This window comes from Watersipora subatra, chromosome 1 (genome assembly GCF_963576615.1).
Source record: "Watersipora subatra chromosome 1, tzWatSuba1.1, whole genome shotgun sequence".
Lineage (NCBI taxonomy): Eukaryota > Metazoa > Bryozoa > Gymnolaemata > Cheilostomatida > Watersiporidae > Watersipora > Watersipora subatra.
In genome coordinates, this window is record NC_088708.1 from 76,324,870 (window position 1) to 76,339,062 (window position 14,193).

Here is a 14,193-nt window from a genome sequence, read left to right on the forward strand (position 1 = left end):
TATAAGAGCTGTCTAGTGTAGCACTTTCTTACTCAGCTTAGTCGAAGGTTTAACAGAGCTGCATGCTCATGAAGCCCGTGAAATGAGTTACGCGTGAATTGTCAGCTGCTTGTGTTACTATATCCTCATAACTTAGTTTTACTAAAACTTACAGACATTTGACTGTTGGCGCACCTTCTGACTTCAATTTAGAACTGCTCGGCTAACACTAGGTCGTAGAGATTAGAGATTACCTCACTGACAGGAAGCGAAGAGGAAACAACTCCTAAAACTAAAGGTAATGATTGGTAAATAGTGGTCAGTAATTTATTTTTTTCCTCTAGCCATTATCAGTAGAAGGAAGTGAAAAGTTAGCATTTGTTTCAGAGATTCCACTTATTCCATCTGGTTGTCTTTTTGAACCATATTCGTTTTCTAACCAAGTCTGACAAACAAAGGCAATGGTTCTAGCATAAGGTTGTTAGTGCAGAGTTTGTATTAGCTAGTTCTGGTCGTAGTTAGCTCTATGCTACCATCTAACCATTGGCTTCTGTCTATGTAGATTAAATCAAATGTTGTTTATGCACTTCCGCTGCAATATCTACTTGAGTTTATCCTTTTTTATTAATTACCGTTCAGTTTCATGATAATCCAGCATATTAACCTATAGTTATATTTCCCTAATTACCAGTCTTACAGCAATTCTGCATATTATATCATATTTCTTGGTCGTATTGGACAATGGTCCAAAATCAGTATTATTTTAAAAAGCATACTGTTGGATATTTTTTACAGCTATAAAATTTTATGCGTAATCATTATGGTCAATACTCACTAAAATTCACACAAACACTCATTCAGATTATGTAATTTGGTTTTACGCTATGGTAATGCTATCGTTCATTTACTGTTATACTCTGGCATAAAATGTCTCTGCACCTTTTTTAGACAAGCAAACTGTCCAATAAAATCATAAAGTTGTTATTCTCTTTGCAGCTATCGACCTTCATACAATCATCACTACGCTATGGTATAATCGATATTCACTAAAGTTAATAGAAATGAACCATTCAAATTATTTAATGTGATCTCATGCTATGGTAACTTGATTGTCCAGGTGCTATTATGCTCTACTAAGGAGAATGACTCCGCACTTTCTAAAGATACATAGCAGTACACAACTCTACATGGCTGGCCAATAAAAATATGATGAATTCTAGCCTATGCGCCCGCTAGACAGACTGGCTATGGACAAGGCTACAGCCAACCAGGGCTACGGCATCAGTACTGTGTGCTGATTGGCTTAGCCATCAGAAAATGCAGGTCCACAAAAGGAAGGATATTACATGCGTACAAGCACTTCATTAGCTATCTAACCAGTACAATGGCTGTCCACACTACCCTGCTCGTTCTTCTCGCTTGTGTTTGCCCCTATGTACAGGGAAACGCTGCTGGGGCAAATATTGCTGCTTGTGCAGATTCAGCCTTCGCGCCGCAGCATGGAGGCAACGCTGCTCAAGTCAGCGGGATACCCTACACCATTACCCTCAGCACTACCACATACTCTGCTGGAAGCTCTATTACAGGTAACTAAAGTTGTATTCAAATATACATAACTAACAAATGTTTTGTTTCTCAATATCCCGACACACTGCTGCATCCAGAAACCCTCTCTGCATGAGCCACTTAATGACAAGCCAAGTTTTTGGTGAGTTAAGCTCAACAATTTACACTTAACACCAAGTAGTATAATTGGGTGACTAGACAGGCTAGTAGTAGTAGTTAAATTGGAATGTGGTGAAAGTCATACATATATTTTTGTAACCGGTATTCCCTAAAATGCCACTATTTTGTAAACAGTAATTGGTATGTTGCTCAAAAATGGCAGCTTAGTGCGAGAAGCTATTCGACTATAAAATGATGTCATGGCTTGTCTGGGCAGCCGTGAAGTCAGCGATAATTTGTCAACTGCTGTTTTTCAGTTACGCTGGCAGGAGATGACTTAAAAGGGTTTCTAGTCGCGGCTCTGCCTGAGGATGATCCTACAGCTGCGCCTGTCGGATCATTTGCTGCAGTAGCGGAAAACAGTGAAGAGTTGAGTAAAGCCGCATGCACAGGGGTGAGTCACTACAAAATGCCAGGCTGTTTGTTTTGAGGTCAAAGACCATTCTATAAAGTAGGTCAAGATTACTTCAACAGTTGTTATGTAGGCAGAGTAGTTTTGGCAGCATTTTAATACTAGTTCTATCTTGTTTTGCATAGCGCTTTCAGCTAGCTAATGATAATGAATTCCAATATTTTTTGAAAGTAATTTCTTTGAAAAAAAACTTGCAGTGCCCAAATAAGGAAATAGCACTTGGTAGGTGCCCCTTTGGATGCTGCATCTGTTTCTTTCATATCATTTCCCACTCAGGAGGTTGCTGTCTAGAACACAATGCTATCAATACTATAGTAAGAGCCATGCCAGCCGTCTCTCCGCAGCCACACTAAAAGCGTTAGAAAAAAGATTTTTCTGCACAAAAATCGAACCCAGATAACCAGCTCACCATGCATGCATGCTACCATCTGCGTCATTTTACCACCTTTACACATCTAAGAATAATTGTGGGCATACTTATCACATATGATGATCTCTTATGGCATGTGGGATTGCCAGCGTATTAGTAATAATAATAGTAGAAAATAGATTGGATAAAATTTATAAAAATTCACTTGATAGAAAGATAGAACATTTAAACTGAGAATATCATATGCTAATTGAATAATCGACATTTAAAAGTAGCAGTGAGAGCAGCAGATTACATCGCAGGCGACGATTCTGGCTACTCATCGCCTAACCTGGTCAACACTTGAACGTTACTCTTGGACTGAAGGATGTGTTTGGATGGCAACAGCTCTGCATGACCCCCATTTTTTATTTGCAGGAAATTATACAGATACAAAATATGCAGGCCTGCATGATATTTATGAACACTAGTTTCAAAGAAGGAAAACAAGAGTTATTTTATGTCAAACATTCTTTGACCCAAATTGTTTTTTTTTCTACAAATAGGGGGGAGGGTCTGTTTAAAAGACTCTAGCAAGGAATTGGCAGGTCAATGTTTTTTTGGCACAGACAGCACATAATGCACTATCGACTACCCAGGCTTATAAAGCTTGCTGATGTTCGCTATATAATATTTTAGACAGAGTTTCTGCCTTTTTAATGTCTAGACTGACTGTATATTTTTCAGTGAAGTTATTTGAGGCTGTTTCAGATGGTCTCTTTGTTTTTTTAATGTAAATAGAGTTATTTCAATTGCAAGCACTGTTTTAAGTTTAAAGTTTAAAAACGCTAATTGTGCCCTCATCAATATCATCAATAATATTTTAGCCTATTGGAAGTAAGTATTGTCACAGCTTAATAGACAGACTGACAGAATAGGATAAAGTAATAATTTCTACCTTTTGCAAGTTAGCTAAAAGTTGCTATGGCAACAGGCTCTCACTCCGCTCTTGCTGGCATCTTTTAGAAGGGGGGAAATGAAGGAAATGAGATGCGACTATTATGAAGTACTTTTTGTCAACATGTCAAGTCGACATTTGTTACGCCTGAATAAACTAGCCTGGCTCGCCATTTGATGGCTGTCATGGCTTCATCCATCCTTCACAACTTATTGCTTCAGCAATGGTATTTTCATCCATAGTATGTATTGTTTGAAGTCACAAGCATAAAATGGATGTTTTAAAGAAGAGAAACTCAGGGAGATTTGTTCAAAACTGAGAAGCAGAAAGGAAGCAAACTAAAACCACTCCCAAATCGTTTACGTATCCTATCCGTGTAAAAACAAATGTGCAATAGACCTTGTTTCCAAGTTATTCTCATTAATCCTTTTACTGCTGGAGGGGCGAGCTAGTGCCATTTGCCATGCAACTAATTCTGCTACCAACCCAAGTCGACGACACAGGGAAATCAATGTCACTTGATATTTCAGACCTTTAATGTTTATGTTATCTATAAATGTGTGGTTAAATGATCCAAAACATGCAAAACATTCACTTCAAAAAAGTTGACCATTTAAACGCTTTTCCAAAAGCATTTGTGTACAAAACCAAAGCCAATTTTCATATAGGTTATATCAAACGCAATTTTATTTAAGATATTAGCATTGTTTTAGAAGTGGCTCAGTAATATGATCTGACGCATTGTATTATATTATTATATATTATTGTATTATATTTGAAATGTCGTTAATCTTTCACTTACATGGGATTTTGTACCGGAATAATCTTCTTATCGAGAGTTACCTTCTCAACAGGAAAGGCGAAACTCGCATTTGTATGCCGATTGTTTAGTTTACCTGTAATATTCCCATAAAAATAACCAATTCAACTATTGATCTACCTTCTTATCAAGTAAATGTTTGCAAATTTTACCGAGTCTGTTTCCCACTATTATCGTTATTGTATTGGGTCAGCATTTATATACAACGTTCAAATTTGGTCAAAATTCTTGGAATGATAACGCAATTGTGCATACACTTCTTCTAAATGATTTATAATTAACTTAAAATACATTTCAGTTTATAAAGATAGTTAGCAAATTCTGTATTTAGAAATTTTTTCATTGTAGAGAAATACACTTTTCCATATGCTGCTATGTACTATGTGACTTATTATGATACAAATGAATCCTAGCAGTTCTCTCAGGTTCACCAGTATGATAGGATGCAGGTTTCTGATGTCACCCTAACAAAAGGTTGCTTCCTCAAGAACTGAAATTAACAGTGTCAGCATCTGTGACCTTATCTTTAGCAGAAAGTGAATTAGGACCAAGATTCTAGTGTCCATTACAGACTACTAGGGAGAACATTTTGGTCAATCATACTGTATGTTATCATCTTTGTGTGTAAGGCTGTAAGCTAAAAATTTACTGTCACAAGTTTTCTGGTTAATACAGGGTGCTACCCACACGTTAGCATTTCACAACAGCAATCCAACGAAGAATCAAATAGAGTTAACTTGGACTGCCCCCAACACTGGCAATGGCAACCTGACTTTCTAGTAAGTATATATGTTTATTATGTTGCTGCCTATGCCTATTCTTAGTTATTCCTATGGAATAGGTAGATATTTATAGCCCAGGCCACATGCATTGTAGCTTCAGTGGCTTTTGGATTCCACACGCATACCCCTAAATAATTGTCAACAACACCATTTGGATACTGCATCGCTGACAGAAAATCAGAAATATAGAAATCATTGGCTCTTTTGCCTCGAAAAGGGTATACAAACTACCTTCGCGGCAAGTTGCTGCTTGAACAATCACTGCGTTTCCATGACCCGCATAATTCGCAAATTAGAGCCAATCCGCAAGATATCCGCGTCATGGAAACGCCATAAATCCGCAAGCTATCCGCATAAATTCGCAAACTAAGCGAGTTTTGCGATCCGCAAATCTTTATCGAATCCATCGTGCTTGCGAATCATGGAAACGGTACTTGAGATTAATGCGCATTGCAATATCGTTGGCTATTACATTAACTAGAAATTCCACTGTCATACAGCCCACGACCAAAATAATAATGGAAAAAAGAAAGGGTACTGTTGGTTGTTGAAAAAGTAGTTCTCAGCAGGAATTGACCGAGTATAATGTAAATGAGAATTGTTTGAGATGATATAAAATAAATTTGAGGGAGCACGACTCTAAAAAGGCGCAACAGAAATAACAGAAATGTAACAGAAATAAATATTAATAAAATAAATAATTAACTATCTCAAACTTATGTTTTACAATAATAAAATAAATATTAATTCAAGCTGTAGACCTAACCTACTGTACGTAATTTAAATACGATATTAAAAGTTAAACGGCAAACTGATGTGTAATATACAGTTTGAAAGTTGGCTATGTTGTGATGAATGTAGAATGGTTTTAACAGCGATATGTAACAGAGAGCAAGCGTTGGCATTTACGCGTCTGGAAGTTTTATGCAAACTGGAGTGAAATAAAGAAATATTCTTGTCATAAAAGGGCGTTGTAGTAACGCCCTACCTTGTAGATAAGATGTAAAGAAATCTGGCTGATGTTCTAGATAATTTGAAAAACCTTCGGTAATTGGACAAAAACGTAGGCTGATAAACTGTGTACCACATTTTCGTACCTGTAAATCGGTCTACACCTCAAACAGTACACAGTAAACAGTTCTACTATCTATCGCACGGCTTTATTGGCGTTTCGTAGGTCGGTCGAAATTATTAATAAATCAAGCTGTTCAAGCGTTTTGTGGCGATTTGTGGCAAGACTTTATCGTTCTATTCTCTGTCGCTCGGCGTTTCAATTTCCTGTCTTAACTTTTATTAAACGAAGCTTTTCAAGCGTTTTGTGACGATTTTCGTCCTAATAAATCTGTCTATTTATGTATAATCCGATCAGATGGGCTAGTTTTAGGAATTTGCGGTAACCTTTCAAAGGCTTGGTAACATATTTAAATAGGTTTGTATGCGTTTTGTATCATTATTATACTTAAACGACTTTACTGAAAAATAGTTAAATTTGTTGATAGGATATCGTTGCAAGGGTTTGGTGACGGCCATTAACGGATAATTTTTCGGGAGTTGTGTGAACATGTGCATTTATCATAGTTCTCCCCATAGACCTATTAACTATACTAGACTGGGCAATCCAATGCATCACGGCTCAGCATTGTGTCCTACTTAAATAGCCACATTCTTCGCGACATAACGTCAACGCTTTGTTCACTTGCAGCTGGTCAGGCAAGCGAGTCATCATTGTTAACATTGAAAGAATGACAGAGGACAGCTTTGTTGCTACATGTAATTTGACATAACTACTAAAGTACACAAGATATTGGTTTAAAATTTTAGATGCAAAGCTTATACACTATGCATTTCCTACCCTGCAAATTTGTAAACATAAAGTGGAATATTTCATATGTAAAGTGCGAGTAAAAATGTATATTGATCTATTCAAAAAATATTGCAAAATTATCAATGTTGCTCTATGCTATGGGCTAACATGTCAGATAGCTAGGCGTACAAACTGATTTCAAAGGCATACACACTGGTAAATGGTTCACTGATTGCAGTCTGCCATGAATATAAATGTTGGGTCTTAGGTGTTATGCAAACAGCATCAGAAAATAGGTTTATGTTCACTTTGTTGCTTTGTTCACTTTGCCTAGTCCAGGCCATAGTTTTAAATAGGAAGCCATAGAGAGTGGAGCAACTACTAGCACTGGAAATGATTCGAAGGTAAATTTTACTCCAATTGTTCTTAAGTGTGGTTGTGAGAGGTATCTAGATATGAAGAGCAAGAAATCTTGCGGATTTTTCCGAGATATGCATACAAATAAGTTTTTTCCAAAAATTTTTCTTAAAGTTCATTGCTGGCACTAATATTTGAAAAGTTGCTTCGCACAAAGAGGTGGCAACCGCGAAGTAGACGAAGTGTTGCCCATTTCATGAAGTTTTTCATCACCATGGCAGGTGGACATAGGCTAGTAAATGAGTATGGTGATGGCTGTGCTATATTTAGAAGTGTAGTTAAACCCAATGAAAAGATTTTTACTTTATGATGGTCTCATAAGAATGCAATTATTTACTGATTATTTTGCAGGACAAAAGTAAAAATTTTTGCTGTGCATTTGGTTGTTCTAATACTCCAGCAAAAGACAGTTAACTCAGTCTCCACACCTTTCCATCGGAAGAAAAACACCTAGACATATGTAACAAGTGGATAGACGCCGTGAAACGTAAGGACTGGATGCCTTCCAAATACTCCGCGCTCGGCAGTGATCTCCTGCAGACCTCCTGGTCTGACGATGGCTGCCATGCTAAAGCCTACTGCCGTACCAAGGGTATTTGATTCTCTGCCAAAATATTTACAACCGACTCAACTAAAGCATAGCTGACTGTTATGCCGACCAACACTATCTAAATCATCTCCACCAGACCGAGATGAGCCAGTCCTGGAACCTTCACTTTGCTATGAAGAGCCAACAGTCGCCTAGCAATCTGAAGAGATAATTCCCGACCCTCTACATAAGCGTACCTTGTACCTTGGAATAGGGAATTAAATTTTTCAAACATTTCGCGAGGCCAAGTATCTACTTCTGTACAAGCTTGGACAGGAGCATATAGAAACACTGCCCTCAAGGATTCGGGCCAAGGGAGGTTTCAACAATAATCCAGATGTCTGTAGCTTCAAATCTGCACTGAAAGCTCGACTAGTGAAAACAGACATCACACCTAGCACGAGTGCTAACTGTTTTGATTGTGATAGCTCAGATGGCTCCTGCTCCCTACTTCTCTCATCTAAACGAAGAAAAATTCATGTAGAAAGTGACGATAACTTCCATGATTATTTGGAATCAAACGAACGGCTGGAAATCGATCTGTCAAAATATGTCTCGGACATAAGGGAGTACATCGGTAGGTAAATACAACCAATTCCTCCAAATTTTCTACAAAACAAGAGATCTGGCACACATTGCAGCCTTGCTGCATGTGCTAAACTGCATGACTGCCCATATTGTGGCACATGATTTAGGTATGTACATGTATTTTGGTATTAGCTACTTTCACTTATTGTTAGTGTATAGAACAGATATACAGGTAGCGGAGTGGCTTGAAATAATACTACAGCAAATCAGTGAGATGTAGTTAAATTTATTTTATGGTTGATACATATACTTTTTATAATAATATTAACATATGATATTTATTTAGCAGGTCATGTGGTACGAAGCTTAAAACTCAACTGCAATGACTGCACCAGCTTTATGGCCTCCTGTCCAGGTTTACGCACCAGGGATGATGCGACACTTATCAGTGTAAAAGGTAGAGGTGGTTTGTTTACACCTCATCCTGTCATCAAAAAGATATGTCTTGGCTCAGATCATATGGCAGTGTGTCAACTTACAAGGAATCACTGCAGACATACACAAGCTGGTAGTCATGAAGACTCTTTCATTGGTTTTACAAAGCAATTTGCATCAGGAATTTCCATGCTCAAGTCACAGCGCAGTGTTAGTTAAAACTAACACATCCAGATATGTCAGAATTAGAATTCACCATGAGGCTACAAAGGTAGCAGCTAACAAGAGTAATCTTAGATCAAAGCTCAGCCGACTGGTCGTCTTTAGTCATGTGTAGCCTGTCACAATATGTCTATAAAGGTGTACCATTTGTCGTTTGTTTTCTACGATTTTCTGATGCTGTTTGCATAACACCTAATGGTGCGTTTACACTGGCCGATTTTGTTACCGATTTTGTCGTGCACAGACAAATTTGATGAGTCGGTGTCGGTAGGTGTGAACAGAAAAATCGGTGTCGGCACCGATCTGAAAGTCGGTGTCGGAGCTACCCAGCAGTGCCCGGTTGCACCGACAAGTCGGACGCTCATCAGCCAATCAGAAGCTAGGAGCCTCTAGTTAAATGAGCCTAGGCTTTAATGACAGTGCTAAGTTTATGAAACGAAAGGGCTAGGTTTAATGAGAGGCTAGAAGACTGTTATTAAAATTTCCCTCGTTCTCTTTTTAATAGTGAACCAGCATGGCTAGCAACGATGTGAACGCGAGAGTACCAAAAAATCAAGTTTTTTTCTTTAATTTAATTAAAAGTGAATAGCCAGTTGTACGACTACTACTAGTTCTACTACTAGTACTACTGTAAATACCACTGTAAAGAAATTTGCCGGTCCTTACTTGGCACGATTTAGATTATGTCATACAGAAATACATTGCGTGTAATTTCATTCAATGTTTTATTAGCGAAGGAAATTCACTAGCTGAGGAGCGTACGGCCATTTGCTCTGTCTACTAAGTGAGCGTTGCTCCCTTATATACAATAAAATTGCCCGTTCCGGCTAACGGGACCGAGTGAGAACACCGGCTAGCAATGTTTAAATGGCCAATAATTAGGCCGGCTAGTGCGTTGATATGACAACATAAACGACGACAATAGATAGCATAACGAGTAACAAGGCCAACAATAAAAAGGCAATAAAGAGAGAATAAAAAGGACAACTCATATAATAAAATATTTACAGACATATAAAATATATACAAACAAATAATTACAAGAAGTGTAAAGTGTTGGCCCGGCGTCCATCACACTACTACTACCACAAATATACATTCACCATTCAATCTTCTTCATTATTCATTTTATTTATTATAATTACTCGAACGAAAGAACTGTACGTACAGTTCTTTGCTCGGATTTTCATTGCCTCATCATTCATTCATTGCTTGGCATTCAGTAGTTGCTTCTAGCAGTAGTAGTAGGAGCAGTAGTAGTAGTGTAGTACTAGGATATAATTTTCCACATCAAGCGCGTTGATTTTTATGTGTACTCGTCTTCGCGTGGTCGGGTGAAGGTCAGAACGGCGAAACGCTGTGATTGGCTGTTGGTACCGACAAAAATCGTTTGATCGTTGCAATGTAAAGTGGGAGTCGGTGTCGGCACCCATGCGTGAAATGTCGGAGGTACCTGTCTGAGTCGGGGTATTGGCACCTAATCGGAGTCGGTGTCGGCCAGTGTAAACGCACCATAAGACCCAACATTTATGTTCATAGTAACTGCGATCAGTGTACCATTTACCAGTGTGTATGCATTTGAAATCAGTTTGTACACCTAGCTATCTGACATGTTAGCCCATAGCATAGGGCAACATTGATAATTTTGCAATATTTTTTGAATAGATCAATATACATTTTTACTCGCACTTTACATATGAAATATTCCACTTTATGTTTACAAATTTGCAGGGTAGGAAATGCATAGTGTATAAGCTTTGCATCTAAAATTTTAAACCAATATCTTGTGTACTTTGGTAGTTATGTCAAATTACATGTAGCAACAAAGCTGTCCTCTGTCATTCTTTCAATGTAAACAATGATGACTCGCTTGCCTGACCAGCTGCAAGTGAACAAAGCTTTGACGTTACGTCGCGAAGAATGTGGCTATTTATGTAGGACACCGTGGCTTCGCATTGCCCAGTCTAGTATAGTTAATAGGTCTATGGTTCTCCCAATCAATCGTTTCACTCTTGTTTGGTCGTGGGAAAACATTTTGACGCTTCAGTCGTCTTTATTTCGATTTCAGCGGTCTCAATGCGCCAACGTTCCGAACGATCGCTGCTAAGCTAAGCGTGACAAGACTGCTTAGCTATTTATAGAGTCATTAATTAGGCTAATACTTGACCTACGGGTCAAGTACTAGTGTTAAATCCAGCATCGCCAGGTGTTCATTGAAACGCCCAATTGCCAAGTAACTCAACCTGCGGATCGGTCGAATTAATAATGCGGATTATGCGAGTCATGGAAACAGTCATTATCAGCTGACAGAAAAGCCCAGAGCGGTGTTTATCACGTTTCACCCGCTGTATTACTACTTTTCACAATTCATCCACTGCAATAAGAAAAAGTGAACAAAGTTTCATTGATAGATTTTTCTTCTTTTGAGCAAGGTTTGTTTTCATATTGGCAGCTTTGCCACACCCAGTTTTAGCTTCTCAGAAAACCTTAACCAACTCTGCCATATATTTTATGACTACAGCAAGCAATCTCTTTAGCAAGATGATAGAATTGCAATATAGACATGAATAGCTACTAATTTCGAAATATCGAATAGTTACAGCAAATCCTGTCAACAAGCTCCATAGTGACAGACACTTTGATGGCACATAATGACATCAAATAACTCCTCCGTACATTTTTAATCATTCAAATCTACTACTCAATCAGTTACCTTGTTGTTGAGTTTAATGACGCTTGAACCATTTGGAAGCCCTTCCTCAACAATTATACACACAGCCATCTCGTAAGCACTCACCAGCTCCAGTTAATAAGTATTCACATGTTTTTGTTAGTTGGTCATCTTTGTCAACGCTTTGAAAATCAACTAGCTTCAAAATAATGTTCACAACCCGTCTACATAAATTCATACCATGAGGAGTAGACGCATTTTTGTTGATGACCAAACTTGGGTATAAAATTCAAAAGCACCCATATAGTCAGCATGGGCTGAGAATGGTCCTACTGAAAAGCATCAAAGTTCTGGCAGCGAATGGTATTGTCAGTCATGCTTCGCAGGTAAGAAATTCTTCAGGTGGACATACAAACTTCAGACCTGCGGTACGAGCGATGCAGCCCAGACTAATCATTTAACACTATATGATGCCAATGAAAAACAATTCATTTCAAAAAGACAGGAATGTAATGCAATGGCTGCACGAATACTAAAAATGAAACCAAATGATGATTCAGACGTAAACACAAATAATAAAACTAAATGTAACATTTGTTTTCTATTTATTTATTAAATCTCATTAAAATGCACTCAAAATTGCTAGAATAGAGCAAAGCCATGCCAGAGAGAAAACTGATCACCAGTTTGTATATTGCACATGTGTTACAATCTGATGTGTTTGTCTAGACTCTAGAGACAGCATATGTGTTCTTATATAAAAAGTATATGTTAAAATTACATTATATTTCAGAATTTTGGTTCTTTTGAAGACATTTTTTCAATTCAAAATTTTGAAGCTATGTTTTTACTGTTTTTGAACTTAGTAGTTTAACTTCTAATAGCCTGTGGAACCAGACATGTGTTCCAAAAAGGTAAAATATCCCAGCCTCAGTTGCTCAATCTATTTACACTGGGTATGCAAGTCTTTTATGTGGAAACCAATTAGGAAATTTAGTTTATTGGCTAAAAATCTTCTAAAAAGAGGAATTATGGCAGAGATTATGGGCCCCCTTAACTTATCGAGAACAGTCTTAGAAACAACTAAATAAAACCACATGGCTATTTCACCAGTTAAGCTTTCATGTTTGTTCAAACAAGTCAATCTGTAAGAGCCTGAGAACTGAATGTTGGATAGAAAATGCTCTAAATAAGCTGACTAAGTCATAAGAATTTCATGAAAATAAATCAACTAATACGGTAGAAGTCCATAAAAATATTTGTTATTCATAGTGCGTAGCAGCTTCAAGTGACCAATTTCGAAACTGTTACCTTCATGATATACTGTGTGGGGTAACGATTGACCTGAATAATTCAGCGATATATGACTATTGCAATGAGTTTGGTAAAAAACATGCCATTAATCTTACCAGTCCATGTTTAGTAATCGTAGTTTGAGAGTTTTTGAAAATAACTGACCGCAGAATATTTAAGGAAGAGGTAGCATCAAATTGAAGCAAAGTTATCTGCCTGGTCATCGTTGTAACACGGTCATGAATCCTTTACGAAACCCTTTTATTTACAGCTCTACCTTTGTAAAAGATTTTGCAACGTTTTGGGTGAAGGAACCATCCGCAGTTGTCATGTTTGATGGCAACAATGGCAACTCAGCAATGAATCTTTTTGGACACGTGACTCTTATCTTCGGTAAGCTACGGAAACCAATTTGTCATTAGAAGCTTTTTTGTTTCATCAATTCTACTCATATATTTGCTGTTAACAGCTGACACAGTAGCTGACACAGTAGCTCACCAAAGTTTAAACAAGCCGACTAACTGTTGGTTAAATTTATACTCAAATTTCATGGGAATGTATTAACTGAAAACAACCAGTATTTTGATAAAATATATAGGGATAATCCAAGAAGTTTTAGCCCAAAAATCTTGCATTCTAAATTCAGTTTATCTTCATTTTTAAATTGTTAAAAATGAAGATTACACTAAATTTTTAAAAAATTATTTAAATTGCATTGAAAAACCACAAGTTTGAGAATGAGACCATCTTGAGCTAAAACTTATTGTAATATGAAGGTAGTTCATATGAATAATATTTTTCATATTAGTAATATAATATCTTCAGACAGTATTCTGGCTACAAGTATCGCTGCAAGATTAATTACTGTGGCTAAACTAATAACAAAGCTGTTTACTTACAGGTGTGCTGCTTGCCCAGCGAGTTGTTTGGTGACCCTACTCTCGAGGGAGTCAAGGACAGATAGTTCCTGATGTAATACATCACTGAGTTCCACATATATTATATTACACTAACATATATATATATATATGTTAGTGTAATATAATATATTTTACACTATATTACAATATATCATATTTTACACTAACAACATTGTTACTCATAGACACCAAACTTTTCATTGCCTGTACCTGTTATCCGCAATTACTTGCTAAATTTTCTATTACTCATCAAATACAACATAGCGTAAGCACCCTATACAATGTGCGG

The 14,193-nt window shown here is 37.3% G+C and overlaps 1 protein-coding gene across 1 annotated transcript; it reads left to right on the forward strand.

The window, feature by feature from the left end:
- Positions 1 to 1,325: 1,325 nt before the first annotated feature.
- On the forward strand, positions 1,326 to 14,184 carry LOC137402402 (putative ferric-chelate reductase 1). The gene is made up of 6 exons (XM_068088903.1): positions 1,326 to 1,565; positions 1,962 to 2,098; positions 4,919 to 5,022; positions 13,256 to 13,377; positions 13,886 to 13,955; positions 14,020 to 14,184. Exons 1-5 carry the CDS (start codon positions 1,364 to 1,366, stop codon positions 13,915 to 13,917), a joined length of 597 nt encoding a protein of 198 aa, XP_067945004.1. The 5' UTR covers positions 1,326 to 1,363; the 3' UTR covers positions 13,918 to 13,955; positions 14,020 to 14,184.
- The last annotated feature ends 9 nt before the right edge of the window (positions 14,185 to 14,193 follow it).

What these genes read in the sequence shown, in the direction of transcription:
- LOC137402402 (XM_068088903.1), top strand. Translation starts at nt 1,364, where the DNA reads ATGGCTGTCCACACTACCCTGCTCGTTCTTCTCGCTTGTGTTTGCCCC. An exon ending in TGCTGGAAGCTCTATTACAG is followed by an intron (nt 1,566 to 1,961) that starts GTAACTAAAGTT and finishes GCTGTTTTTCAG; the next exon opens with TTACGCTGGCAGGAGATGAC. An exon ending in ACACGTGACTCTTATCTTCG is followed by an intron (nt 13,378 to 13,885) that starts GTAAGCTACGGA and finishes GTTTACTTACAG; the next exon opens with GTGTGCTGCTTGCCCAGCGA.